The 27,957-nt window shown below is 52.8% G+C and overlaps 2 protein-coding genes across 3 annotated transcripts in view; both read left to right on the forward strand.

Moving 5' to 3' along the window:
* TSR1 (TSR1 ribosome maturation factor) overlaps positions 1–27,957 on the forward strand; it is a 217,732-nt gene that overhangs the window by 168,222 nt on the left and 21,553 nt on the right. The window lies entirely within an intron of this gene.
* Positions 1–27,957, forward strand: part of SMG6 (SMG6 nonsense mediated mRNA decay factor) — a 179,804-nt gene that overhangs the window by 147,920 nt on the left and 3,927 nt on the right. For both annotated transcript variants that reach the window (XM_051992149.1, XM_051992148.1), the window contains exons 14-18: positions 14,039–14,215; positions 17,814–17,960; positions 23,625–23,778; positions 26,952–27,163; positions 27,470–27,551. In XM_051992149.1, coding sequence (XP_051848109.1) covers positions 14,039–14,215; positions 17,814–17,960; positions 23,625–23,778; positions 26,952–27,163; positions 27,470–27,551 — 772 coding nt within the window. The remainder of the gene's footprint in view (positions 1–14,038; positions 14,216–17,813; positions 17,961–23,624; positions 23,779–26,951; positions 27,164–27,469; positions 27,552–27,957) is intronic.

Below are 27,957 nucleotides of genomic sequence, written 5' to 3' on the forward strand. Positions count from 1 at the left end.
CAGAGGAAGTTTTTCGCAAGGAGAGTTATCAGATATGTCCAGGGATAGGCTCCCATACACACTTGTTCCTAAGCCATAAACATTGCAGCTCTCCAAAGAAGGTTACACACTCACCCCACATCTCTCTGGTTGACTAAGATGGCAGGAAAAGATAATGATAAATGTTGGAGGGGATGTGGGAAAACAGGTTGCATTGTTGGTGGAATTGTGAAATGATCCATCCATTCTGGAGAGCAGTTTGGAACTATGCCCAAAGGGCTATAAAACTGTGCCTACCTTTTGACTCAGCAGTGCTACTACTGGGTCTGTATCCCCAGGAAATCATTAAGGAGGGGAAAAGACCCATACGTGCAAAAATGTTTGTAGTAGCATTTTTTTTTTTTTGTGGTAGCAAAGAATTGGAAAATGAGTAGATGCCCATCAATTGGGGAATAGCTAAACAAGTTGTGGTACACGAAGGTAATGGAATATTATTGTTCTACAAAAATGATGAACTGATTAGAGAAAGGCCTGGAAAGATTTATATGAACTGATAGAGCGAAACAAGCAGAACCAGTAATGCAGTGTACAATATCAGCAATAATGTGCAATAATCAGCTATAGATAATTGGTTCTTCTCAGTGGTTCAATGATCTAAAGCAATCCCAGTAGACTTTGGACAGAAAATGCCATCTGCATTCAGAAAAAAGAACTAAGGAGACTGAATGAACGTAAGTCAATACATGCTATGTTTAGTTTTTTCTTTTTTTTTTAATCTCTCCCATGGTTTTTCCCTTTTGCTCTGATTTTTCTCTCCCAGTATGATTCATAAAGCAATGTGTATTAACAATAAACTTGCTACAATTAAAAAAGGGGGGGGGGAGTGGTACCCACTGTTAACCGGTACTGCAGTGCTGGGCATTTTGGCAGAGCAAAGCACAAAACTGAGAGCAACATCTTTCAAATAGGATGTTAGATATATATTTTTAATTAGTTTTTATTGATACCTTTTGTTTTGATATCAGTGTATTCCTTCTCCTCTCTCTCCAAGAAAGCCATGTGCTATCCCTTATAACAAAGAACTTAGAAGAGGATAAAAATATTTTAAAAGGATTAACCAATACAGGAACCTAGTTAAGTTTTATAATGTAATGTTCCACAGCCACAGTGCCTCCCTCTTTAAAGAAAACAAGCTAGCAGCTTTCTTATACCACTAGTTTGGGATCAAGCTATAGGTCATTGTTATTTCATATCATCCAGTTTCAGTTGTTTTGTTGTCATTGTTATTTGGTTGTGATTATTTTGTATGTCGTTTTCCAGGTTCTGATTGCTTTACTTCATATACATCTTCCCATTACTTCTTCTAGGGAAGTAATATTTCATCATACTCATGGTACGACAGTTTATTCAGTTATTCCCTAATTGATGGGCATCTTACCACTCTAAGTGTTTTGATATATACACATACACACACACATGAGATATTTTTAATCATTGGCCTCTTTAGGAAAGCCCAGCAATGAAATCCCTTAGTCAAAGGATGTGGATGTTTAATAAGTCACTTCCTCAGCGTAATTCCAAATTCTTTCCATAAAAGTTGAATCAGTTTGCAATTTCACTAAATGTGTATTAATAGGACTGTTTTTCTGCCACTTTTACATCGACAATCTTTTCTTTATCCTTATGACAGCTTGCCAGATTGGAGGCAAATCAAATTGTTTTAATTTCCATTTCTCTGATTTTGAATATTTTTGAATACTATTTCATATAGTACTTGCCATTTCAGATGGGAAAAATTTGCTATATTTTTTTATAATTGTCCACTCAAACTCTTAACCACTTAATCATTCGGCAGTGGATTTCAGCCCCATTTGTTAGTTCCTTATTCGTCTCACATATCGTCCTTTGTCAGAAATATTTGAGACAATGAATTTTTCTCTAGTTCACAGTTTCTTCTCTTAATCCATTTGTATTGTATTCATGCAAGTGCTTTTTAGTTTCATGTAATCAAAGTTATATATTTTTATCACTCCTGATTACATATATTACTTGTTTGGTCAAGAATTTTCCCAGCTATCATTGTGAAAGGTGCCTTTTCTAATTCTTTTAATTTTGTTATGGTTATCACCTTTAACATTTATACCCCATAACTAAATACTAATAATACTAAATACTTAATACTATGATCAGTCAGCCACATTTTTAAGCATCCACTCTTTGTAAGACAAAGCAAAAGTAATTTTAAAATTAAGCTCCCTGCCCTTGAGAAGCTGGAAATAACAAAGCAAGAGCTCATTAAAGTGCTATTTTTAAATACAAATGAATAAACAAATGCAAATTAGTTATCAAAAATTAATAAAGAATAATAAAAGTAAGAAGAAAAATTTCTTAACACTTATACATATGTGTGAGTATTGATGTGGGGTGTATATACACATACACATCTATATACATACAAAAATATATTGTCTACCATCATGCAGTATTTTATGCCCTTCATTCCCCCTATCTTTGCCAAGAAGTAATGGAACATTATCATTCCTCCACATCCATTTTATCATTATGGATATTGTTATTTTGCCATAGTTGAGATGATTGTATATGCTGTTTTCCTGTTCTCCCTCAGCCCAGTTTTATCTAATACTCATCATACTTGTCATATTCCGTAACATTCATGTAACACAAGTTTGTTGAGCCCCCTTCCTCAACTGAGTTTTTGAAAACTTTGTCTCCAATTCTTTGCTCTCCCAAAAAGTATTGCTGTACATGATTTGGTATCTACTGGGCCTCTTTTGTTTTTGTCGTCCTTCAGGTATTCAGTAGAATATCCAGCTTAAGGAATAAGGGCATCTAAGCTACTCTTTTTGCAAAATTGCAGGTCCAGGTACCCTCTTTCATTAATATTAATTCAGCCAATATTTATTAAGTGCCTGCTCTGTACAGAACACTATTAAGGGTTGGAGAAGATACCAAATTTAGATAAGACCTATCTATATTATCTTATTTGATCCATTTGTATAATAATATAGGCCACATGAATTCAGAGGTGGTTAATATAGGGCCAGTAGTGTAGCTAAAAATGAAAGGGAGGTGCAGAATAATTAAAGGAGGTCAAGATAAATTAGGGAAGAGTTCTTGACTGTAGTGTATTTGTTGTTGTTTTTTTTTTTAATTTTACTTTCTTCAATTAATGAGAATCCACTTTCTTGGACCTCCTGCAACAAATTGCTAGGAATGATAGTGCACACTTGAAATTCCTACTGACCTAAAGTCTGACTCCCACCGTGGTAAACATGGTCTGACACCAGACCCTTAGGTTATTGCCCAGGTTTCTCTTTAACCGTTCTTTACTATTTTGTGGCCATTTGAGAGGAGAGCCTCCTCCCAACCCCCCCCCCCCCCCCCTCCTTGTACTGTGGACCACAAACGTGGTGATTGTCGCCATTCTGCCTGATCCAGCCAGATCAGCCCTGCTCGTGGCCACTGCATCTCATTCTGGAGGAGATAGCCCAGTCTTAACAAAAACTCAAGCAAAACAAATTCCTAAATCTATCACGTGCAGAAAAATCAGTATCCCCTTCCTGAGCCCATCACCTTGAGCAGAGTCGGTGTGCGTGGATTGGCTGATCGGGGTGGTCACTCTCGGCCAAGCTGCTTCACCTTGGGGTCACGGCCCCATATGGGGTCATGTAACTGAAAGGGTTTCTGAGTCAAAAATTGACTCAGAATCCAACTTGTGATGAGTCTGAGAGGTTCCTGGCAGTGCTCGCCCGCTTGTGTTAGGGACTTCCCTGCAGCCGCGGTTCTGAGCACACGACCTGTGCCCTTGGCGCTGTGCGTGCACGATGCTGCACCTGGGTCAGATGTGAGGTGGCCTTGGGCAAAGCTTTCTCAGGGTGGGGGAAGGGTCGCCAGCAGAGAAAGGTTAGGCAGCTGCGGGTCCAGACTGGGCGACCGTCTCCTCGTGGGTGTCGTGGCCCTCTCTGGGCAGCAGTTATGATGACCAGCCTGGGGGTGCACCGACTCAGGGTAAGGTTTTTTAATCTATAGAATAAAACAGGATTAGAAAGGAGGCCATTATGTTGAAATTGTTATTTGAAAAAATAATATTGTAAGTTCACAGCCTGCAAGTTATGAGCCCCTCCTCTAGGTGGCACAGCAGTAGAAGTGCCAAGGAGGCTGTGCCAGGCTGGCTGCTCCCCCCTACTGGGGAAGAGCAGGAAGGGAGAGGACTCTTCTGGATGCAGGCTCCTCACGCCCTGAGAGTTTTACCTACTGACCAGTGGGAAATCTATGCTGGAGACTTGGTCCCCATGGGATTTGTGGCAGAGGTCTTTGCATTGATCTGTCTGCCAGGTCACTCTCTGATGTGGCCCTCTCAGCACCAGGCGTCCTGAGCCCAGGGAGGCTCTTCCCTTCTCTCCCTGAGGCTTTGAGCCTGCTGTGGAGAGAGGTGTCTGAGGTCTGCCAAGGAACCCCTAGAAAGGTGGCCCCTTGCTAAGGCCTTGCAGCAGACCCCAGTGTACTCCATCCTTGTGATTTTCACCACGGTTGTGGCCCAGCACAGGTAGGAACGTGCCCGGGAGAAAGCTCTCCCGCCACACGGCCACGACTAGGAAAGTTTTCATTTAAAAAGAAACCTGGACTGTAACCTAAGGGGTCTCTGGAGAACAGAGGCCATGTGATTGTTAGAGCCCCCGGGATTCTCAGCACCTGCTAGCAGTGTAGTAGTAAACAGCCTCTGTGCTCCAGATTAAGGCAGACTCAGGGTGTTTCATCCCCAGGGGCTGAGCTTGTAGCCTCCCCTGCTGGTTTAGTTAGTGAGAGACCTAGCTGCTATGTCCCAAGTCTCAGTCAAGCTAGACCTGAATGTTTTGTGATGGCAGTGCCAGCTGGATGCCCCTCCCAGAGTGCCAGAGCACAGCATTCCTGCCAGTGGGGGTAGCAACGTTTACAGCTCGGTAGGGGCAGCACTGCTGGCCTGTAGCCCGAGCTGTGTACAGCCTATCGTCCGTGGCACGCTGGCTGCTGGGAGGGCATCTTGGTGGCAGAGGCTGACAGAGCTCACAGCTTTCCAGGAGGCCTGGTTTCCATTTGTGGGCAAATGAGAGGAGCCAGCTAAAACCCACAACCACTGCCCTGGGAGGCACCAGTCTCCTGTCTGGCTTTATTTAGAATTTTCAAGACCAGGAATTTCAGGTGGGTGGAAAATTCAGTGTTAGAGATTTGCTCATCCTTAGTGAAAGTATATTACAGATTCTTTTTTGAGGATACATGTGCTTCAGCTCCCCCATTTTTAGGGAACCAGAGAGGTGGGGATATTTAGGCACAAGATTTCATCTCTGTCTCGGTTTTTAGTAGCAGTTCTGTTCTGCAGTTAATATCCTACAAAACTTGCACAAAACACGCCAGGATGTGTACCCATCATTTGACCCGAGAGTTAGCGGAGCTCAGAATGGTTATCTTCTTAGTGACCGAGATGAGGGAAGAGCTGGCAAGAGGCCTCGAGCTCACTGTCTGATGCCCACTTAGCAGGACGCCTCGAGCGCCAGACGCTGAACCGAATGCCGGGGCAGCTGTGGCGGCCAGATGAGCTGCTCGGCTCCCCCCGCCCCGCCTTTCTGCCTCTCTGGCTGGCCGTGCCACAGTAGCCCGAGGAGCCCCGGAGCAGAGCAGTGAGAGTGGAGGCGGACGGTAGCCTCCCGGACACTCCTAGCCCTACCAGAGCCCTGGCGGCCACGCGTTCCAGGCTCCACTGTAGTTCCCTTCCTAGTAACCCCTCGCAGGTGCCTCTCCTCAGTAGCCTTCAGTGAATCTCCGAATCGAGCCTTGGGCCACCCAACCACTTTCCTTTTCTCCTGTCTTCTGAGAGAAGGAGGCAGATGAAAGGATTTAGGAGGAGGCAAAGGGCCTGCAGTGGTCACTCCAGAAACGTGGGGGCCTTGGTCGAACCCGAGAGCCGCCCCATTCAGAGTTGGCTGCGCCACCCGCGTGGGAGTATCGAAGGCAAGAGCCAACCTAAGGGCTGGTGGCTGGGAGTGGGCTCAGCCACCAGTGCCAGAGGTCAGCGCCAGCTGGGATGTGGTGCATCTCCCTCAGCTTGCCTGCTGGACCCTGGGCCTAGAAACATCACCTCTTACTCATGCTGCTGCTCTTAGTGGACCTGGCCTGTGTTTGGGGTGCTGGGCTTTTCCTCCCAACTCTCCCCCGGGTTGGTCTTGTACGGTTTGCGAGGAGGCCCAAGGAGGCCCCGCGGCCGGCCCCGCACTAGGTTCCGTCTCCCGTCTCTAGCCAGGGCTTCTGCCGGTTCCGTGGCCTCACGTCCCCTGCATCTCCTCCTCCTGCCCCCAGATGTCTGCTCCTTGTTGGGAAGCCTCTTCCCCAGGAATGTGAATCCACACGGAGGAGTAGCCCATTTCCTTCATCCTCCCAACCCCAGAGGATTCCCTGCCTTTTGGAGGCTACATTTCATCTGCAGACTCTTGTTCCAGCCGACCCACCCATGACCAGCAAGGGCGGTGCCTTCTGCTCTCATCTGCAGAGCGTGAGCCTTACAAACCTAGTGGCTTCCAGTTTAAGAAAACACATTAATCTGAGTCGGATTCTTGTAGCCAGTCCTGTGGGCTTGGCTTGTTAAAGATGATAATTAACCCATTGCTAATTGGTGTTTTAGAAGTCGGGCCAAGCGGCCCTCTATTTTACCAGCCTTGGCGCGGTGGGTTTGTAAGCTGTTCTGAGGTTGCTTAATAGCTACAACAAGACTTCACTTTCCTGTGTGCCTCTTATTTGCTCTGAGGATATTCTGTAAAATTAACAAGCAGTAAATTTTGATTGAAGGTTTCAACAAATGTGAGGGTAATTGGCTCTCCTTGTAACAAGAAACAAGAATGGCAACCTGGAACTCTTTTGTTTGTGGGGGAAACCGTACTGGGACTGTGCCCTCGGCCAGAGGAGCAAAAGGAGGCGGGCCTCGAAGGGGCGGAGGGGACGATGCTGGTCGGCGGGATCGCTTTCACAGGGACGCCCCGTGACTCCAGCACCGGCGGGCCCGGCTTCCCTCTGGCTTTGTCGCTTCCACAAGAATAGGTTGTGGAGCGGAGCCGGGCTGCCCCTTCCCCCAGAAGTCAGCCAGCTAAATGGGAAGAGGCCGCTGAAGGCCTGTGGCCACTTCTCCGTGGAGGGACCAAGACCCAGGACTTGTGGGATGCTGTGGGATTCCTGCACGGACATGGGAGGCACCAGCAGTGCGAACCTCTGCATTGTCCGGAATTGAACCCGTTCTAGGGAAGGGGAAGGCGTGTATATAGAGCCTCCTGTGTGCTAAGCACTCTCCACAAACATGTTCCCATTTGGTCCCCACCACACCATAGAGCGTAGGGCTACTATTACCCCCATTTTACAGTTGAGGGAACTGAGGCAAGCAGAAGTGACATGACTTGCTTATTAGGGTTACACAGCCTCCAGGCTTGGCGCTGCCTCTACTATACCTCCTACATTCTAAGGACATTCTAAGGATTTCTAAGGACAGTGTTATTCTTCCTTTCCCAGCTGTCCCCTGCCCCGCCTGCCCAGCTCTCGGTTCTCCCTGGGGAGGTGCCCTGGCTCAGGGCCGGCCGTTCCGTTCACCACTTCTCACTTTCAGTTTTTCTTTCTGATTGGCTGCTTGCGTGTGTACCTGGTCTGATTGATAAAGAGTCCCAGAGACCAGAGTTTCACTTCCATTGATGGCTGAACTCTGCCCCTGACATGTGCAGGGAAAAGAATGCTCTTTCTCTGACCTCCTCTGGGTAATCCTGCCCTGACCCCCCAGTCTGCTTTTCCTCTCAGCAAAGACTGCATGGTGGGTGGGGGGGTTAAGATGGGACCACTCTTGGAGCAGAGAGGAGGGGCAGCCGTGGAGCAGCTTTTCTCTTTTTGAGCTGGCCTGGTCCCTGGTGTGACCAGACCCGGACACCCACCAGGCCCACTCCTCCCTTCTGCAGAGCCCGCTTGGGATCTGAGCATCCCAGAGTGAATGGGTGCCACAAAGCACTAAAAACCTTGCTGAGTTTTTCCCTTGGAGTCCCTAGCAGACATTTCAGAAGGTCCTGGGGTATTTCCTCTTGTCTAGAAAGAAAGGCTTGGGCTGGATGATGGCTGAGCTTTGTCAGCCAGACCAGGCCCACCTCTTTGATGAGAATGCTCTCACTTCTTCTGCTCTCTCCTGTTGGGCCTTTGGAGCCCTTCACACCCCCCCACCCTTGAGCCCACATTCGGCTCATCCGACCAAGTTCCTTACTGTTACCCCACCTCTCTCCCTCTGCCCAGACTGCGGCTCTTGCCTCAGCCTTCTTCCTTCGCTGTCCTCATTGTTGGGATTGTTTTGAAAATTCCTGTTCTCTCCCCAAGTCCAATACGTATTCCCTGAGGGTGACTCGAAGGCAGGTTTGCCCAGGTGGTGACTCAGGAGCCCGGGAAAGGGCTGCTCCCCCACCTACACAGGGCAGGACCTTGTCCAGTCTGGCTTGTTCCAAGGGAATGCCCATACTTATGCAAAAGGCTGTTTTCCAGCAAATAAAACCTTCCAAGACACAGAGCTGAACCCAAAAGTAAACGAAGATAGCTCCTTGGTGGCTGAATTAGTCAGCACAGAATTCATGTACTTTGTGGGAAAAGCACCCCAGCAGCATCTTATGAAGGATAGAACGGGCCAGGAGTTGGCAATAGCTGTGGCTACATTCTGCCTGATACTAGTTGTACGAACATGTCACTTACTTTCTGGAAGCCTCACTTTACCCAACTGTAAAATGGGTCTGACTCCACGGGCAGCTGTGAAGCTAAAATGACTCTGTTTATGTAACATACTTCTCAGGCTGTCCGGTGCTCCATAAGTGTCACCCTGGGAGAAGGACAGCCAGGGAGCATCTGGATTTTCCCTTTGGATTCTTGATATTTAGCCCTCGGCTTAGGACGCAGGAAGTACTTCATCAATGCTTTTTTGTTCCTTCTGTTCATTTCTCTCCTCCATCCACCTTTATCAGCTACCCTAGCTATACAGTTCTCTGCTCGGAGTCCCTCCTTCACGGCTCCCGTGTCCCGGAGCTTAGAGCTGCCTGGGGCTTCGCTGTGCATACCACTTGCCGATCTCTCTGTTTTTCATTGATAGAGGATGGAAAAAATGTGCTCATGAACAGAGTGATTGTGGGGATTATGTCATGGCTTCATCTGGACTCCTTCCTCCCCAGCAGGCAGGCTGACTTTAACCCCTCCGGTGCCGGGAGGTCTTTCCCGATGAGGAACCTCCAGGAATCTGCTTTTTGGTTCGTCTGGCTTAGAGCGTCCTCGCCGTCCTGCTGCTGAGGGTTCTCTCTGAGGTGGCTGACAGAGCTTTTTTGCTGATCTTGATACTGGAAGTTCTGTCCATGGATAGACGATCTCTACGTGTCCCAGCCCCCATGGGCTCCCCGGGACAAGGAGATCAAGGCTCTGCCCCGCTTGGGCCACATCAGGATAGTACGAGTGGGACAGAAGGCCCCAGAGGCGCGAGTGTCCCTGAGAGGGGTTAAGTCATCTTCCGCCAGAGAGAGAAACAGACACAGAGACAGGCAGAAAGCGGGGGGCGGAGAGAGGGAAGAGGAGTGAAAGAGAGAGAAACAGATACACACACAGAGGGAGAGGGACAGAGACAGAGAGGAGAGATGACGGCCTGGACGCTGACGGCCCATACACGCCTTCAGACTGACCAAAGCACTTTCTGAGCAGCAGCCCCTGGAAGGTGGGGCGAGTGAGGACCATTTTAGGGTTGTGGCTTGTTCAGTCACTGTAACTCCTAGGAGTCGATCCCGGGGCTCCTCGCCCTCCCCGATGCTTCTTTCTGCCCTTTCTCAGGGCGCTCCAGGAAGGCAGAGCCACCCGGGGTCATTAAATCCAGACCAGTCTCTCAGAGGGGCCTGTCAGTAACCGAGAACTGATGTCCCTTTTCCCCAGGATCCCATGGCCAGGAGAGGTCGGGGCTGGGCTCGAACCCAGATCCTCTGGTCCCAGAGCCGGCTCTCGCTCTCCATCCACGAGCGTCTCTTTTTTCTGGGCCAGGTCGGCAGCTTCTCTTCCCAGCTCGCCTTGGCCCTTCCCTCCTGGAGCTGTGGGTGTCCCAGCGTGTCTGTGCCCTTCACGCCGGCTGCCCCCGAAGGAGCCACGGCTGCTGCTCTTGATGTTTACCTGCTAGTGATGGAGAGTACCTGTGGGCCGCGCCCCAAGGGTGGTGCCCACCTGGGGGACTCTGGCCTGGCTGTGATGCAGGGTAGAGCCAGGTAGCCATGCCGAGGACCCCCACTCCCCCTGCCGCCGCTGAGGCTGCCCCCGCCGGCCCATTACATAATCTTCCTCCTCTGTAGTGGGAGCGGGGGCAGAAGGTCAGAGGTCACAGTGGGGTCAGGCGGCTGACACACACTGTAACGACAAGGTGGTTAAAATTAGACCACAGAGAGGAAACTGGCAATCTTGGGGAAACGCAGAAGTTTCCTCTGCGAGTGAGCGGCCGGGGGTGCAGGGAGGCCGCTGTGCGTGCTGCTGCCAGGCGATTACTCATTTCAGCTCTGGTCTGGAGTGTTGTGAGCCCCTGCTTCTGTATTTCTGGCCTCCCTTGTCACACGCCTGGGTACCCGCAGCAGGACCTGCCGCGGCCCGGCCTGGCTCCAGGAGAACTTCCCTCCCCACCAGGGTGGGCCCAGGCAGCCGGGCAGCCCCCGGGCCCATCCAGGGCAGGGACCCGCACGGGAGGGGGGAGGAGAGTGAGCCCGACAGGCCGGGCCCGGCTAACGGGGCCCAGGGTCTGAGCCTCCTCCACTCCCACTATCAATCACTGCGGGGAGGGGGTGTTATCCTCCTACTGAGTACCAGACCACCGTCCCATTCAGCATCGGAACTAACGGGATTGATAGTGGGAGCGGCCGAAAGAAGCGTGGGCTTTGTCGCCCTCCCAGTGTGAGCTCTCCGAGGGCACGGGGCTGCCTCTTCGGTTTGCGTCCCAGCTCCCTGGCCTGGCTTGGCTTCTCCTGGGCCGGACTTCTCTGCCAGCTGTTCTGGCTGGCCCCGGGAGCACAGAGACTAAAACTACTGAGCCCCTGCCCTCGGAGAGCTCCCCTTCCGTTCATCACAACCACATGGGCACTCAAGTCGGAGGTGATTGGTTACTTTTTGACATGGGATTTTATTTAATTTATGCCTCAGTCCGTGCTGCATCAATCAGATTGGAAACTCCTAGAGAGCACAGGCCCTGACTGTCTTCTGTGTCCCCCTTGATAACACTGGGGACCCCCAGGCTGTCCTCTTCTCCTCCATCTAGAGACTGTTGGGTGTGCTGAGCACACTGACTCCCGTGGTCTCTGCAGAGGCTCCGATCTCTTTGTCAGCCCTCACCTCCCTCCCCACCTCCAGGCTCACGTCTCCCACTTTGTCCCTCCCTCAGACTGAAGGTCTTGTGCACACCTTCGGTTTGTCTCTCCTTCCCTCTCCCTAGTTCCCCCATTGCTCTCAAGACCATCAGACTTCTCCCAGTCACCCAGATTTGCAACAGGGCCCCATGTCTAACCAGTGGTTAAGTCCTATCGTTTCTACCCTTATTACATCTCTTGTGGAAGCCCCCTCCTCCTCTTGACACCATGGCCACCTTTAGGGCAGGCCCTCAGCATCTGGATTTCTGAGAAAACCTGTTGGAGGGGGAGGGGTCTCTGCTTCAGGTCTGTCTCTGTCCGTCACACACATATACTCACACACACACACACACACACACACACACACACACACACACACACACACACACACACACACCACTGACGCTCTGTTGCCTCCAGGATCAAATCCCAAATCTTTGGGCTTTCCGATCCCTCCATCACCTGGCTCCTGTCTACCTTTTTTTCCCCTCACTCTCCTCCACATGCTCTGTGACCCAGTCAGTGTTCCTTACACACCACACCCCATCTCCCTCTTCTGAGCACTTTCCCTGGCTGCCCCTTCATGCCCTGGATACTCATCCTCCCTCCTCATCTCCACCTCCCTGCTTGCCTGGCTTCCTTCATGTCCCAGCTAAACCCCCACCTTCTGCAAGAAGCCTCTCCCAGCCCTCCTCAGTCTTAGTGCCTTCCCTCTGAGATGACCCGCAATTTATCCCGTCTAGATCTCGTTTGTAGGTGGTCATTGCCTTGTTGGCTCTCCCATTACATTGGGAGATCCTCAAGAGCAGGGTTTCTTTTCTTCCTTCCTTCCTTTTTTTTTTTAATAGTATTTTTTCAAATACATGTAGATAATTTTCTTTATTTTTTAGTGGTTAAATTTATTTTTATAGATTTTTTATTTTAATAATTTTTTAAAATTTTCCAAATACATGCAAAGATGGTTTCAACATTCATTTTTTTTAATTTTTTTTATGTAATAATTACTTTATATTGACAGAATCCATGCCAGGGTAATTTTTTTTTTTTACAACATTATCCTTTGCACTAGTTTCTGTTCCAATTTTTTCCCCCTCCCTCCCTCCACCCCCTCCCCTAGATGGCAAGCAGTCCTTTATATGTTGGATATGTTGCAGTATATCCTAGATACAATATATTCAACATTCATTTTTGTAAAGCTTTGTATTCCAAATTTTTCTTCCTCCTTCCCTTATATCCCCCCTCCCCAAGACAGCAAGCGATCTGATATATTTCCTTCCTTCCTTCTTCCATTCTTGCCTCCCTCCCTCTCTCTTCTTTCTTCCTACCTTCTTTCCCCTTTCTTGCTCGCTTGCTAGCCTGTTTTACTTTCTTGCTTTCTCTTTCCCTCCTCTCCTTCTAGCACGGTGTCTCACACATGGCGAGTTCTTAATAAATGCGAGTTGACCAGCCACTTGACAGGGTATCCAGCCCAGGTCCCTGTCCAGATGGGCCCGGCACCTGCTTTTTGGAGCTCAGTGTTAAGCACGTTATGAGAAAGATAAGAAAAGTCTTCCTCATTGAGGATTCATCTGGTGTCCTTTCATGTAGCCCTGGCTCTACAGTGTTAGATTGTACGAGACGATCTTGTCAGTGCTGTAAGCATTTAGAAAAGGGAGGGCGAGATTGGTGAGGAGGGCCGGAAATGACTATTCCAAGGGGAAGGAGTCCGTTTACTTGGGGACGTCACATTTAACCTCCTCACTGATGAGCTTAGGATTCTCTGTGTGAGATAGCAGGATGAGGTCACCAAAGGCCAGAGAAGAGACAGATACTCCACCTCACCCCCCACCCCCCCCCCAAAATAAAGAAAAGATGGATTTGGAAGTTGAGGTGTGCTTGTATGTGTTTATGTGTAGGCATAATGGGAAAGGATTCCAGATTCTGCCTATGGAAATTCCATCTGAAAGTCTCATAAATGTGATGATTACTGGAGATATTGAATTTCATTTAAACTAAATCAGCCCCAGCTTCCCTAAAGCACTCGCTTGTGTTCAGATATAGTCATGTGGGAGAGGAATAGTGTGAGCTCGGGAGGGGCAGAACTTTGGAGAAACCCCACGGCCTCCTTCAGTCACCACCTGGCTTGCCTTCCTTTTCCTGGTGTCTGCCCACCTGAGCCTGGGGGGCCCCTTGGGTCCCCTGAAAGCTTGTCCAGAGAAGTTCATTGTGATTTACAGCCAAGAAGGGGAGGGTAAAGGTCATGGTGGGGGGAGGAGGGGTGCAGGAAGAGGAGCTCCATTGAGATTGATGATATTGTTGCCCTTCCCCATAACAAGGGGTTATGGCTGCTTGGGCTGCCCCCAGCATAATTCCCCAATATATTCCCTTATCCTCAGATGAGATTTTTAAAAGTTGAAAGACTCAAGGACACACAAAATACGGTCTGCCCAAGGTCCTTTTCACTAAAGAGAAAGCCTGTGGCCGTTTCTCAGAGCATCTCCTCCACACTTCTGAGAACCCTTGTCCAGCCTGGAGACTCCCGTGCCCAGCAGCCTCCCTAACTCAGTCACTCGGATATGGTTTTTCATGAGCCCCTCGGTCAACCGCCGGTCCCTCCCACCGTCTTCTCTTTCGGCAAATGCTTTTTTCTTTCTTTCCCTTCACTGTAGGTTATTGCAGCCGACTGCAAGAGGGTCACAGTGCTGAAGTATTTCCTGGAAGCCCTTTGTGGACAAGAAGAGCCTCTGCTGGCATTCAAGGGTGGAAAATATGTGTCAGTGGCGCCCGTCCCAGACACCATGGGAAAGGAAATGGGAAGCCAACAGGGAAAACAACTGCAAGATCAGGTAGTGTGCGGGAAGCGCGGGCCACGGCCACGGGAAAGCTCCCCGGGGACCGGCCTCTGCCCGGGGCTCCAGCTCCCTCTTGAAGCTATTTATAGCCACTCCAAGCTGGGCCTGGGGAGAAGCTTCAGCAGCCCCACAGCGGCTTCTCACGAGTGCACTCTGCTGGTGCCCCTGCCTCGGTCTCTCCTACAAGTTCCAGATGCTGCTTTTTAATACTGCAGGGGAAGGGAAGAGAGGGAAGGGGGGGAAAGATTTAATAATGTACAGCTCTGGAGGCTTAGGAAAGGGGCTGGGGTGAGGGGGGTGTCAGGGTTCAGGGTGAGGATCAAGTTTATAGACATGGAGCCGAGGGCTGCACAAGGCTGAACTCCAGCCTCCAGCACACGTCCAGGAAGAGCTGACACTGCTGGCCCCCTCCCCCCACCTCGGCCGCCCTCCCTCCCTCCCTCCCTGAACATCCTGATGTGATTAAGGAATTCTCCTCTTGTTTGTTTGCCCTTGCTTGTTCCTGTAACCCTTATTTCACTCCAGGTCCTGAGAGAGAGAGACAGAGACAGAGAGACAGACACTGTATGCCTGTGTACATGCAAAACATGACTGCTGCCAGCTTCCCTGCCCTGGGCACGCGTGTGTTTGTGTGTGTGCGTGTGTGTGTGTGTGAGACAGAGACAGAGACAGAATGTCTGCCTGTGTATGATAGTGATACTGTCTCCCATGTATCTGTGTAAGTACATGAATGTGGGAGACAGACAGACAGAGAGGAGACAGACAGAAAAGAGACAAAGACAGAGAAGAGAGACAGAGACAAAGAACAGAAACAGACAGAGACAGACACAGAGAGACAGACAGAGACACAGAGAGAAAAGAAACAGACAGAGAGAGATGAGAAATAGAGACAGAGAGAAGAGACAATATCTGCCTGTGTATGTATAGTGATACTGGCTCCCACCGAACATATACATATACATATACATATACATATGTGCTTGTCAGTGTGTGAACGTGAAAGTCCCCCGCCTCCAGGCTTCCTACTTGTTGTGTGTGTGTGTGTGTGTCCACCATGTGCCTGAGTGGGTCTGGGTTTTCAGGGTTTTTATTTTCCTTCTTGCCCCTACAGGTTGAGTCTCATTCTCCAAAGTTAAGGACATAAAAGAGGGCTTGTAAGGGAAGTGGTGGATAATTATGGAAATTGCCCAAAGAGCTTAAAGCCAGGGCAGCTCGTCCTCAGGCCGGCTGCTGTTGGGCCCGTGTACTCAGTGGGGCAGGGGGTGAAAGCAGGATCAGCTGAGAGAGAGCAAGGGCCCAGTTACTGCCTTTGGCCCATCTCCAAGTGGATGGGAGTCTTTGGAAGCCAGCTCCATGTGGTTGGGCCCAGTGCAGGTGGGAAGACTGATTCCAGGCAGAGTAAAAGGCGGTCATGGTAATCATTTGTATCCGTAACATCCTTTTAGTGGTACAGAGCACCCTCCCCTGATGACATCTCACAGGAACAGGGAGGTGAGAGGCCTGAGCTCGGAGCCTGTGTGCTCTGATCCCTTTCTCTCGCAGACAGACAGAGGAGCTGTACCTTAGACCCTTCCAAGGGCCCTTCCAGCTCCAGCTTGGTGAGCCCTCATAGAGATAAACTGAGGCTGTGATTTGTCCACTCAGCTCCGAGGCTTCCCATGCTTAAGCTCAGTTTTGGGGGCTACAGAACAAGTCTCTTATTGTAGCCCACGTTCTTCTTCCCATCCCAGCCCACTGACCAAAACAGAGGTCATGACCCACATGAGGCTGCCCACTTCTTCCCTTTCCCACGAGTCTCCTGGGTTCCCTTCTGCGAATGGTTCCTGGGAAACCCTCCGTCGCCCAGCCTGTGTCATTTCATAACCTAGCACTTCCTCATCTCTGGGAGAGCTCAGCCATGAGCCTTAGTAACCACCTCTTGACCATGGGCCAGCTCTCCCCAAACTCAACCACGGCCTTGGTGATGGCTGAACATGTGGGCTCTGTTCCCCAGAGACTAGCCAGGTGTCCTGCCTCACTTCATCTAAGTGTCAGCAAGTGAGGAAATGATTTTGGGGATGAATCTTCCTCCTTCCCGGGCAAATCTGACCCTCTAGGGAGAGGGCCCTTAGGCCAGGGTGACAAGAACCGTTGGCAGCTCAGGTTGCTGTGTGACGCTACACAGAGCTAGCTCCCCGCAGACCCTCCCAAAGGGCCAAAAGGCCATGGTTGCGCTCTCTCTTGCGGTCTGGAATCTCCCTCTCCTCCAGATAACAACCTGAGATCTCCGTATCTCGTCCGAATTGTCGGCGTGAGGCAGGGCAGTTAGTGCTGGATGTCGGTGGCTCACACGCAGACCCTCAGAAATGCTCCTGCAGCACCCGTCCCCACCTCTCCCTGGCTCAAGTGTTTCAAGGCCCTGCTTTTAAGTCATGACTTTCCCTTCTTTACAGCCAAGCCCACAAACCTCATCAGAATCTGATCTTCTGATGAGCAGTTGAAGTGCAGAGCAGAGTCTGGACATTGCCTGGGAAGGGTTATCAAAACTTACTCAGCCAGGACTGGTAGGACTGCCCGGGTCCAGCCTTAGATGCGCGGCTGGGCCACGGGAGCAGAGAGCAGGCACCCTCAGCGCCTGGGTTTCTCTTTCACCGGGCGCCTGCCCCTAGACAAAGGAGTGCAGCCTGGGCTTCTCCTGTTGGAGCCGCCAGCGGGAAGCCTAGGAGGCAGTGTCCTGGAGCCCAGTGTGAGGCCCACACCCTCCCCGGCCCTCTCCATCTCCCCCTGCTAACCCTGTCCCTCCAAGGAAGCTTTCCCGAGCTCTGTCGGGCAGCTGCATTTTCTCTGCTGACCAGGGCCAGAAAGAGAGAGGAGCAGGATCTGGGACCACCCGGAGAGCGGCCTCTGAGAGCAGAGGCTGCGGTAGGGGAGGTGACGACCCTCGGGTGGAGTTCTATCAGGCTGGCAGCAAGTTTTCCTGAGCTGGATCCCCTTGGCCCCGGCTGCAAGGAAAACAGCTCGGAGGCCTTTGGTTGAGCACTGCTGGAAGGGGGAGAACCGGGACGTTCCCACCCCCGCGCTCTGGTCCTGAGATGGGCCGTCACAGGCTCTTCTGGGCCACAGCCTCTGTCCGGGGCTCCCTGGTTCAAGGGGAGTGGCGTGCCCGACCTCCAGCTGTGGGCCAGCCTGGATTCCTGTCCCATATACCAAGCGTGCATTAGGTTTTGCTTTGAGCAGTGCCATTTTCTTCCTTGTTTTTTCATGTAATTGTTTCAGAAGGATACTAGTCAGCACGGTAGAGGATGTTTGGGGGAATGATTGACTGTGAACATGCAAGAACCTTTAGGGTTATACAGGAGGATCTGGCTGGAAGGATGTGTGTCAGTGACAGCAAGGGAACAACTCGGGGCCTACTGGAGGGCACACTCTGGGCACGGTGACCCAGCCCAGGCCCTCTGCCCAGGAACTTTGCTTCGGGGCACATTCTGAGCATCCAAGGCTGGGTTGAGCTTGGGGAGGGGGAAGAGTGGAAGGCAGAGCCTCAAGTAAAGTCTCTGGGCTTACTGTCTCTTCTCCTGCCTTTCTCTTCTTGGCCTGCTCCCGCTGCCCAAAGGAGGACGATGTGGTCATTGAAGATTTTGAGGAAGATTCTGAGGCTGAAGGCAGTGGGGGCGAATATGACATCAAGGAGCTGCGCGCCAGGAAGCTCGCCCTGGCCAGGAAGATAGCGGAGCAACAGCGGCGCCAAGAAAAGATCCAGGTGTGTCTGGGAGGGCAGGGGGAGGCTGGGGGGGGGCAGAGAGCGGCCTGCACGTGACTTGTGGGGAGACACCCTGGCTTTGCTGAGATGCGTCTTTGAGTGGCCCTGCCACTTGCCCGGGGCTTCCGTGGCTGGGGGCCATCCTTCCTGTTTGGTCTGCGGGCTAAGGATCAAGAGGTGAGCCCTCGTGGAGTTATTAGGGTGTTCTATCTAAACCAGGGGTTTTCACCTCTGCGGCGACCCTGTAGGCTCTGCTGAAGCCTTGCATGCCTCTTCTCGGGATCATGTTTTTAATTGCGTCAGAGTCCATAGGATCACCCCTCTCCCCCCCCAAAAAAAAAAACAAAAAACTCCAAAACTAATGATGTTAAAATACAGTTACAGAAATAGATATTTTTAAAGTTAAAAACAAGTTTTGGATCCCAGGCCCAGAAGCACTATTCTAAACCTTCCCAGAAACTCCTTCAGATAAGGTGCTTTTCCTCCCTCCCATCCCCAGCTCCACATTAGGCCTCCTGGCTCCCTCACTTCACATGTCTGAAGGGCCAGCAAAGCCCCCTTAAAGTCTTAGAGAACCTTTTCCCCATTCCTTTGCTCTCTTTTCATCATTTTTGTGGTTCCCCATCTCTGAGCATGATAGAAAACTGCTTTCGGTTGCCTGACACAGGGCTTCCATCCTCTCAACCCCAGTAGGCTCTCCAGAGTCTTAATGGTGGAGCTTGGATCACCGGGGAAGCCTCTCTAGCCATACCGACTGGCCCCTTTAAGAGAAGGCCCCACATTCGCCATTACTGGCTGCCCTGCCTCCTGTCAGCCTCCTTCCTCCGGCCTCACAGCCACAGGAGGATTTCTCAGCAGAGGAAAAATTCCCCCCCAACCACCCCCCTCTTCCCCCTTTAATGCCCAGGGCCCTTCACTTCCATAATTCTTCATTTTCCAGCCTTGAACGTAAGCCAGACACATCTGTCTGGCCATATGCGTGAACCCTGCAGTCTGTGCCGAGGTGGCTGTAAAACAGGACCGGTGAAGGCCCTTCTGGGAGAACGCACACATGTGTGTACCCTCGGGCCTTTGGCTCCCTGCCCAGAACCACTGGGCTTCGTCTCTCCAAACCCACGTTAACCTTTTCTTATTTTTCCTCTTTTTGTTTAATTTAGGGGAAAAAAATCCCAAGGAAAAGGTATAAATTGTCCTGGGAGTGGGGGAGAGGCTCCCAGTTACAGGGGCCATTATTGTTGGCAGGTACCTGGGTTGCACTAATACAATAAGGAAGAATGGAGCATCAAGTGAATTAAGATTGGGGAGATGGGCCGTAAATTAAACTGCTCTGAACTCCACCAGCCTCCGAGGGGTGTTAACTGAGAGGTGTAAGTCAAGTCCCTGGCTCTCCGGGCCTTTTACAGATGCAGCAAAACAGGAACCACACATGTTTGGGGAAAGGGATGTGAAGATGGGGTTCAAAAGCCTCCCCCTCCCCCTTCCTTACTCGCAGGCTGGACCCCCGGGCCTAAGCTCATCATCCATTGCCGGGGGTGGAAGGAGGGGAAGCTCTGGGCTCTCTCCACGGTGTACTCCTCCCTCCTTCCGGAGCTGCCGAGGGGCTGTGGAGTGGGGCCGAATGGAGGTCAGAGCAGGGGTGTGGGCAGTTCCTTGGGTCTGTGCAGCTGGAGCTGAAGCATAATCAAGACCCTCCAAGTTCAGGGCAGCCAAATACTGCTTTTCCCCTCCACCCCTGCCTTTTTTGTGGTTAGTCTGGCCCCCATTTCCTCGGTCATCCCTAACGCCCCAAGCCTGCGTGCCCGCTTTGCCCCTCTGCCCGAGGACTCTCCACCAGCCGCACCTAGCGCCGGGTAGTGAACAGAGCTCTGGGATGGACATCCTCCCTGAGGCGAGGCTTCTTGGCACCTTGCCCCCTCGCTGGCACTGCTGCCCCGACCCCAGGAGGTTCCTCTGGGCTTCAGGCTGCCACCAGCTGGGAGCGGCCAGGCTTCCTGAGCAGTCGCAAACATCCCACCTGAAGCACAACAGTCTCTTCCTCTGACCATGGCTATTGTTCTGCTCGGCATTACAGCAGCAGCCCCGCTCGCCAGCCAGCTATGACATGTGCTCTGAAAATAGCTCTCCTCCCCTGTCCCCTGCCCGCCCGCCTCCTGGACAGGCAGTCGCTCCTTTGTGGCAGCCTGAGGAGTCAGGATCTAAATATAGCTGGGGAGTGTGGGGGGCTGAACAATGACCCCCCTACACCTGTATGAGAGCGGCTCAGCTTGCCCGCAGCGGAAGGCAGACACCCAGGCCCGGCTCCCGCCTGGCGGGAGGGCCAGTGTGCTACCAGCCGAGGAACACGTTCACACCAGGGCAGGAAGGGGTAGCCATAGGAGCCGCCCTCCCAGGTTGTACCCCCCCCCCAAAGCCCCTCTTTTTACAGAGTGGGAAACTGGTCTAGAAAGAGCCTTGCTTGAAGGTTGTGCCATCCTCGGCCTTCCCTTGTACCACTTCTCTTTCTCATTCAAGCCAGAGGCTTTTCTGCAGCACTTAACATGTGCCTGCCCTGGGCTAGAGGGAAACCAGATGAGGAGAAAATGTGTCCCTGGCCTCAGGAGGCTGCCGTTCGGTCCGGGAAGACGAGCTGAACCCACCAAGCAACTGAATATCAGTGTTTGGCCCCCAGGGATTGAGAGACAAGAGGGCCGGGGGCAGCTTCCTCTCCCAGGGTCCCCATGAGCATTAGGCACCCCTTGAGTTCAGGGGAGTTGGGAGAGCTCTGCAGGACCAGGGTGCAATGTAGGAGCCTGCTGGCCTCCAACCCGGGCACTTCTACACCTTCCTGGGGCTCCACGCAGGCCGAAGGTGGGGATAACAGTGTGGTGAGCTGTGCCCGGGCTCTTTCTGGAGGGTGGGTGGCTTTGGAAGCCTGGAGGCCTGATCCCAGGAGCCAGCTGGGCAGGAGCGGGGAGAGCAGTTCTGTGAGCCCTGACCGCCTTAGGAAGCCGTGTCTTCTGGCCGAGGGAGGCCCGGGCTCAGTTCAGAGAACTCGGGTGCCTGAAGCCGAGGGAGAGGGATCGGGCTGGCTCTGGCTGGCCAGTCTCTGCTTAGCTCCCCGATGCCTCCACGGGCGAGCTGGGCCGGGGTTTTCTCTCTCACCCACTTAGTCATGTCAGCCATCAGAGCGCCCTCTCTTTAGAGGAGGAGGACATGGAAGAGGGGTTTTTCAGGGGTACCCAACACATTTGCCACCTCCTAGCAAACAGAGGGGTCCTTAAGAAACCAGCTTCGTGGCAGAGTGAAGCCCATTCATTGCCATTGTCAGATCCGCTCTCTGGGAAGGGCCAGGGATACTCGGATCCCTCTCCTGCTCTGGGCCCTCCCTGCCCAGCTCTCCCTTACACCTGGTCTGAGCCCACATGAGCCTCAGCAGGGCGACATCCCCTTCCGGGGCAGCACGCTTGGCTGAGGGCCAGGCAGAATTTGTATGAATCACCAAGCCCTCACCCCTCACGAGCCCTCAGCAGAGACTTCTGCAGCTTTTTATTCATACAAACAAAAATAAATCCTGCTACCGGCCTCTGAACTCCACTGCAGAGCACCCCCCCCCCCCCAAGCATCCCCGGGCTGGGAGCGGGGACTTGGCTCTCTCCCCGCCGACCTCACTTTTTTACACTCCCCGCGCATCCTGTGTCCTTCTCTCACCGTGCGGCCGAGGGATCAGAATGGGACGTGACGGCCGGCACAGGCGCCATGCTCAGCTGCCAGGAATCTGACGGGTAAAATCTGGAAAAGTTGGGAGGGCAAACGCACCACACGCGTGCTCAAGCACACACACACACACACACACACACACACACACACACACACACACACACTCTGAGCTGCAGAGACATCCGCAGGCCTTGAGAGGGGCACCCAGAGGCCTCGCCTTTTCTTCCCTGCCCCATCAGGGAGGCCGTGCCAGGCCAGGACCCAGAGCAGACCATCTCGGGGGGCCCGGCTGGCATCTGGGGAAAGGGGGAGCAGCTCCTCTGAACCCTGATGACACTCGGTGAGGGCATGGGGGGGACAGGAAACAGTTTTTTGGTGACTCACTGGGCAGAGCTGAGGCAGGGGAAGTTCGCTACAGGAGGCACCAGACGAAGGGGCCACGGCTTGACGTCTCACTACCTCTGGAAACCAGGAGGATTGTTGCTATCGCAGGCCCCACTGACTGTAAAACTTTGATCCTCCAGATTCTTCACTGGCTCCGAGCCAAAACGCAGAGAGCGTAGACCTTTTTAACTTGCTTCTTCCCATCCCACCCTCAGAGCTAACCCTTGGGAAAGGCCTGCTTGCCTCTTCCCTTTTGCCTCGGCTCCCATGGGGGCCTGGCATCTCTCAGTCCGGCCTGCCATCAGCTCAGGTCCAGAAGGTGGAAGAGGACCTTAGGGCTGGACAGCCTGAGCAAGGTAAAGGTGGCGTCCGTACTCAGTCCCAGAAGGCCAGCAGTGTTGGCGTCCTTGATAGAGGGAACGGACGTGCCAGGGCGGCGCTCGGCCTGGTGGATGACAAGGCTGGAGCAGAGGCTCTGGGCAGGGAGGGCGAGAAGGCCAGCGCCCCAAGAGGGAAGGTGAAGAACAGGGCGGATGCCGCCTTTGGGTGGAGCAGACAGGACAGGAAGAGGTTCTCGGAGCTGTGGGGTTGTGGTACCTGGGAAGGGGAGTGACCTCAATGGTGCGTTCTCACGCCCCGAGCTCCCTGTGGGCACGCCTTGGCAAGGTGTGAGGCGGGCTTGTCGGCAGCCCCCGGGGTCACGGGGGCAGCCTTCCCTTAGTCAGAAAGAGAGGTCCCCGAAGGTCACGGGGAGGCCACCTTCTCCCGCCTCTAGAAACCCTGGGCTTTCAGTTTTACTGTCATCGCCAGGGAAACTGGAGCAGCACTTCTCTTTTCTGTGGGTGGCGGAGGCTGGGCGCCCCAGAACCTGGCCCTTTTTGGTGCCCTCGCCCTAGCCGTGACCTGAGCAGTCACGCCATGGCAGACCCGAGCCCTGGCAGTGCGGGTGCCGCGTGTGCCCCTCAGCGCCATTCCCATTGGGAAAGCGGGCTGGGCCTGTGCTGTCACCCCTCACCCAGCTTGGGGAAGAGGTCAGGGATGAGAGGACCCACAGCCCTGGAAATATTAACACTCAGCCTGAGTAAAAAGCCAAACAGGAGTCTCCCGCTGGGCTTCCAGCGACTGAGTGGGAGCTCGTGCCCCAGAAGAGCGGGCTGCCCTTGAGACCCAGGCCCTGCACTCCTGGGGCCCCGCAGAGGCTCACCGAGCCTGGAGGGCTGGGTCTTCGCAGTCTTGATTTAGATTTGTTATCACAGTCTGGGCTCCCTGTAAGTGTTAGGGCAGACCAGGGGACCTAGAGTGATTTCATGAAGCCCATAAAACCTTGACCAGTGACCAGGAGAACTCTCGGCTTCCCAAGTAACTCGCCTGGACCTTGTCAGGGTTCTGGCTTTCTGCTGGTGGTGTCATTGTTGTTCCTCTGCTTTGAGCCTGGGGGGAAGGGAGGGGGTCCGGGCTCTCCCGCCTGAGCACGGCTTTCAGAGCGAGCCCTGGGCTGCTTGGGGCTCCCTGCTCCTCCACTTCCACGGGGCAGGATGTGGATCCAACTTCCAGGTGACCCATCAGCCTGCCTGTGTCTTGTAGGCCGTCCTGGAGGACCAGTCTCAGATGAGGCAGATGGAGCTAGAGATCAGACCCCTGTTTCTTGTCCCAGACACCAATGGCTTCATCGACCACCTGGCCAGCCTGGCACGGCTGCTGGAGAGCAGGAAGTACATCCTCGTGGTGCCCCTCATCGGTGAGTCACGCCGGAGAGGCAGCAGGGCCATGCTTCCCTCCACAGCCCCGGCCACTCACATAAGGCAGGATTCAGTGGGAACCTGGGAAGGAGCAGGGCAAGGGACAGTTTTTGGACAAAGCAGGACAGATGACTGGGGCCGATGCACGGCTTCGACTGCTGAGCAAATGGACTCCTGCATCCCAGCAACTAGGGCCTGCCCCAGCCCAGCCCTTGTTTTTATCCTTATAAAGCTTGCAGTAAAACAGCAGAGCTGGTTCCCGTTATTGGTAAACACTCAGCCCTGGCAGATAACGGCAGTACTGCTGGGTGGTCTGGCACAAAGTCTGGGAGGATTTGAGTGGTTAGATGCCTTTGGTCTGATTGTCTTAGAGCTTTTCACTCTGATTCTGTTGGTTGGAGGTAGCATTCCTCTGGCCAGTGTCACCCCAGACCGGACCGGGCTGGCAAGGCACGTCTAAACCAGCCCGGGTTTGAGCGGTCGCCGCTGTCCGGCTACTGGCACCGGTTGGGCGTCAGCGTCTCGGAAGCTCAGCCCAGTCCTGGGAAGACGGAGATGCCTTGGGCTTCTGTTTTGAGAGATCGATCTGCCCTGTGTTCTGGCACCTTGGCACTCTTCCATCAGACAGGGTCTTGACAATGTCAGGTTGGCCAGGGGACTGTTGCTAAGGAGTCCCATTCCCTGGGAGCGTGGGGGAAATCTCTACTTCTGCTGCTGCTTCTCTGCCCTGAGCTGGGGGGAGGAGGTAGAGGTCACTGCCCCAGAGAGATGACCAGCCCCCAGATTGTCACAGGAACCTCTGTTGGCACCTCCCTGATGGGCCACAGACCCTGGCAGGGGGAATAACAGCCATATGCTAGGAAATTTTTAATAGTCGGCTTTTGTGAGGAAAAAAAGATATGCACACAGCACAGTTTGACATTTTGTCTGGATCATTCAGATTTTCTCTTATCACTTTCTAAAGTCTAGATGATCAACAAAATGAAAAATCAAACTTTGATTTTTAGCAGTTTGCTGATTTCTAAGGCATAAATGTTTTTACTGAAAATTAAACAATTGGTTCTCAAGAGCCGGTAAGAGCCAGCTCCAGCATGCCCCTGCCATCCAGCCAGGAAAGGCAGAAGGCAGAAAGAGATAACAGGATCCTGAGTGAGATTCTGGAGGGAAGGCAGACTGCTACATGGTAGAAGGCAGATAGCACTTGAGCTGGCTCCAGCGTATCCTGGGCAAAAGTTTCCCTGAGACACAGCTACTCGCATCCCCAAGGCATATCACCTGAGAGAGGCTGGTCTCCACTTCCTTCTCAGAACTGCCCACCCCTTCCTGAGCCCAGGGGCGTGGAGCAGCCTCAGGGCCATATTCTGCCATGCTTGGCCTGGTCTGGGCAGCCCAGGAGGTCAGAGAGATGGTGAATGGAGGCGGACCAACTGTTAACCCAGCAAGGGATGAGCTTGGGGGGCCCTTTGGGCCAGGTTGCGTCCTCCAGGCTCCCCAAAGGCAGCTGGACCAGATGATGCAGACACCTCGAAGGTGCTTCCATGTTTTACAGAATGGCCCTTCTCGAGGACAAGCTTGCAGTCTTAATTGGGGAAGCAAAGAACATATAGACAAGCAAGTTTGGATTATAAGAAAACAATCTGAATTTATAGAGAAGACTCTGGTCCGGAGGACGCTTCAGCCCCAACCACCCTCTCTCTGACCTGCTTCAGGCTCTCAGGGCCTGCAGGCCCAGGGACTCCAGGGACCAGCTCCTCTTCCATCCGGGCAGCAAGGGGTGAAGTCCACAGCTTTCCACTGGGCCTCTTTCTCTTGCCCTTTAACCCGCTCCTTCTCCTCAAGCCTGACCCCAGCATTGAGAAGTCCTGCCTGGTGCAGAAGCACAAACAAGCCTCCCTTTGAAGCCTGTTTGGTTTGGAGCAGGAAAGCGGATTTGGGGATGGGATACCAGCTTTTCCTGTTTGATGTTCCTCTGGCTGCTGTACCGCTCCCCTCCCCCTTCCCCCCCCAGAATCCCAGCTGAGCCTGTGTGTGTGTGTGTGTGTGTGTGTGTGTGTGTGTGTGTGTGTGTGTGTGTGTGCGTGTGTGTGTGCAAATGCTTACATGTGTGTGTGTGTGCACGTGCGCACACACACACACAGAGGGCTGTGTGGGGCAGCTCCTCTAAATACCCAGACAGTGAGTGCCAGGCTTACCATGGAACAGCCTGCTCATGCCGACTCCCCAGGCTCTGAATCACTGTGCTTAGGAGAGGCCTCAGACCCCAAACTCTCCCCGAGCCCCCAAGGAGTGCATATTTCCCACTTGATCTCAGGCTTTTGGCTGGAATCTTGGAAAGAATCTTCACCAGAAATGGAGCTGTGTCTCAGACACACACACACACACACACACACACACACACACACACACATGTTCTTGCTGTGTCAGAGGTGACAGGGGCTTACTGAGGCCGTGGACCCTGCTAATCTTTTAAAGCATTGGAGGTGCTGTTGTCGTCCCCCCCACTTGGCTTGTGGCCTCGCCCATTGTGCTAACGGGCACATCCAAAGCCTTGGTCTTGACAGCTCCTACACCCCCTTCTGCTCCAAGTGTCCCCAAGGTAGAGGAAGAGGAATTTCCCCTTGCTGTTATTACCTCCCCCGTCCCTCCCTAGGCCACATGCATTCCCTGCCCTCCCCCTTCCCCTTCCCCTTCCCCTCTGGGGAAAGGCACACCATTTGGCCAGTAGGCATCTCGTGGTTCCAACACCAACCCCAGGAAATCCTTTTGAGATTCTGCAGGGAGGGAGGGAGGGAATGCCAAGGGACAAGCTGGCCCAGCAGAGTCAGGAAGGAAAGGCAGCAAGCCTGGACCTCTCATTGCAAAGAACCAGGGGACTACACTGGATCTGGGGCACCGTGGCCCCCGGAAAGAAGGCAGAGCTGGCCCTTGCCTTGCCTGCCTTTCCCTCCTCAGTGTGTGCGGTGAAGCTCGGTACCAGGGGGATGGGCCCTGTGGCCGTGGGAGGGAGTTGACACAGAAGTTTGAATCTTGTAAATGAGCCGTGACAGGGATAGAAGGCCCAGAAGTTGGAATGGCCCTTGGGCAAGTGACCCTCCCCTGAGTGGGCTGTGACCACTCTGCACTGACAGAAATTGTGTGAATACTGATCTGTGCGCTCTGGATCTCTTATCAGTGATTAACGAACTGGATGGTCTGGCCAAGGGGCAAGAGACAGACCATCGGGCCGGGGGCTATGCTCGAGTGGTACAAGAGAAGGCCCGAAAGTCCATCGAGTTCCTCGAGAGGCGGTTTGAGAGCCGGGACTCCTGTCTACGGGCCCTGACCAGCCGTGGCAATGAACTTGAATCCATTGCCTTTCGTAGTGAGGATATCACTGGCCAACAGGTGAGAAGACTGCTTACCTGGGGAGGTGAGAAGTGGACACATATCCCAGAAGGCCAACGAATTAGGAGAGAAGCGTAAAACCAAAGGAAAATGTTGAGGCTAGTTAGTCCGAGGCACAGTTGGCATGCAGGTAGCTCACCTTGGACACCATCTGTCTGATGCCAGCCCTGGGTAGGGGGTGTGAGGGACTGAGCCAGCCAAAGCAGCAGCGGCACTCTTGGCACGGCTGTGTAGCCAGAAGAGGGTCTGCCGACTCGTGTTTGCAGCGGGGCCACGTTCTGACATTTTCACATTCTCCTTCTCCAGGGAAATAACGATGACCTGATCCTCTCTTGCTGTCTTCATTACTGCAAAGACAAGGCCAAGGACTTCATGCCTCCCAACAAAGGTACCATTGCTTTGGGCCAGCCTTCCCCTCCCCCGGGGCCTATTCTCTGCTGGGTGGGGGTTCTCCGGAGAATGCCAGCAGGAGTGGGGGGGGGGGCTTAGGCATGGACCCGTGTGTCCACCTTTGCTCTGATCTATATATCCCCCAAAAGATTGGAGCCTGCCTAGAGAGAGCTAAAAGATCGACCGTGTACCATTTCGCTAAGCCTGGACACAGGCTATATACAGAAGCCTCCTACGTGGCCGATGTTGTGACCCAGGCATAGTCAGGGCTGTTTTCCTCCGCTATAGTCCAGTCCCACGGGTCTCTGCTTCTACTCTGGTTAATAGAAGATGGCACCGTGGACCATGAAGTCCTAAGGACAGAATCAGAGAGGGTGCTGCTCTCCGTAGCAGCCCTTCTCCCT

This window comes from Antechinus flavipes, chromosome 4, assembly GCF_016432865.1.
Source record: "Antechinus flavipes isolate AdamAnt ecotype Samford, QLD, Australia chromosome 4, AdamAnt_v2, whole genome shotgun sequence".
Taxonomy (NCBI): Eukaryota; Metazoa; Chordata; class Mammalia; order Dasyuromorphia; family Dasyuridae; genus Antechinus; species Antechinus flavipes.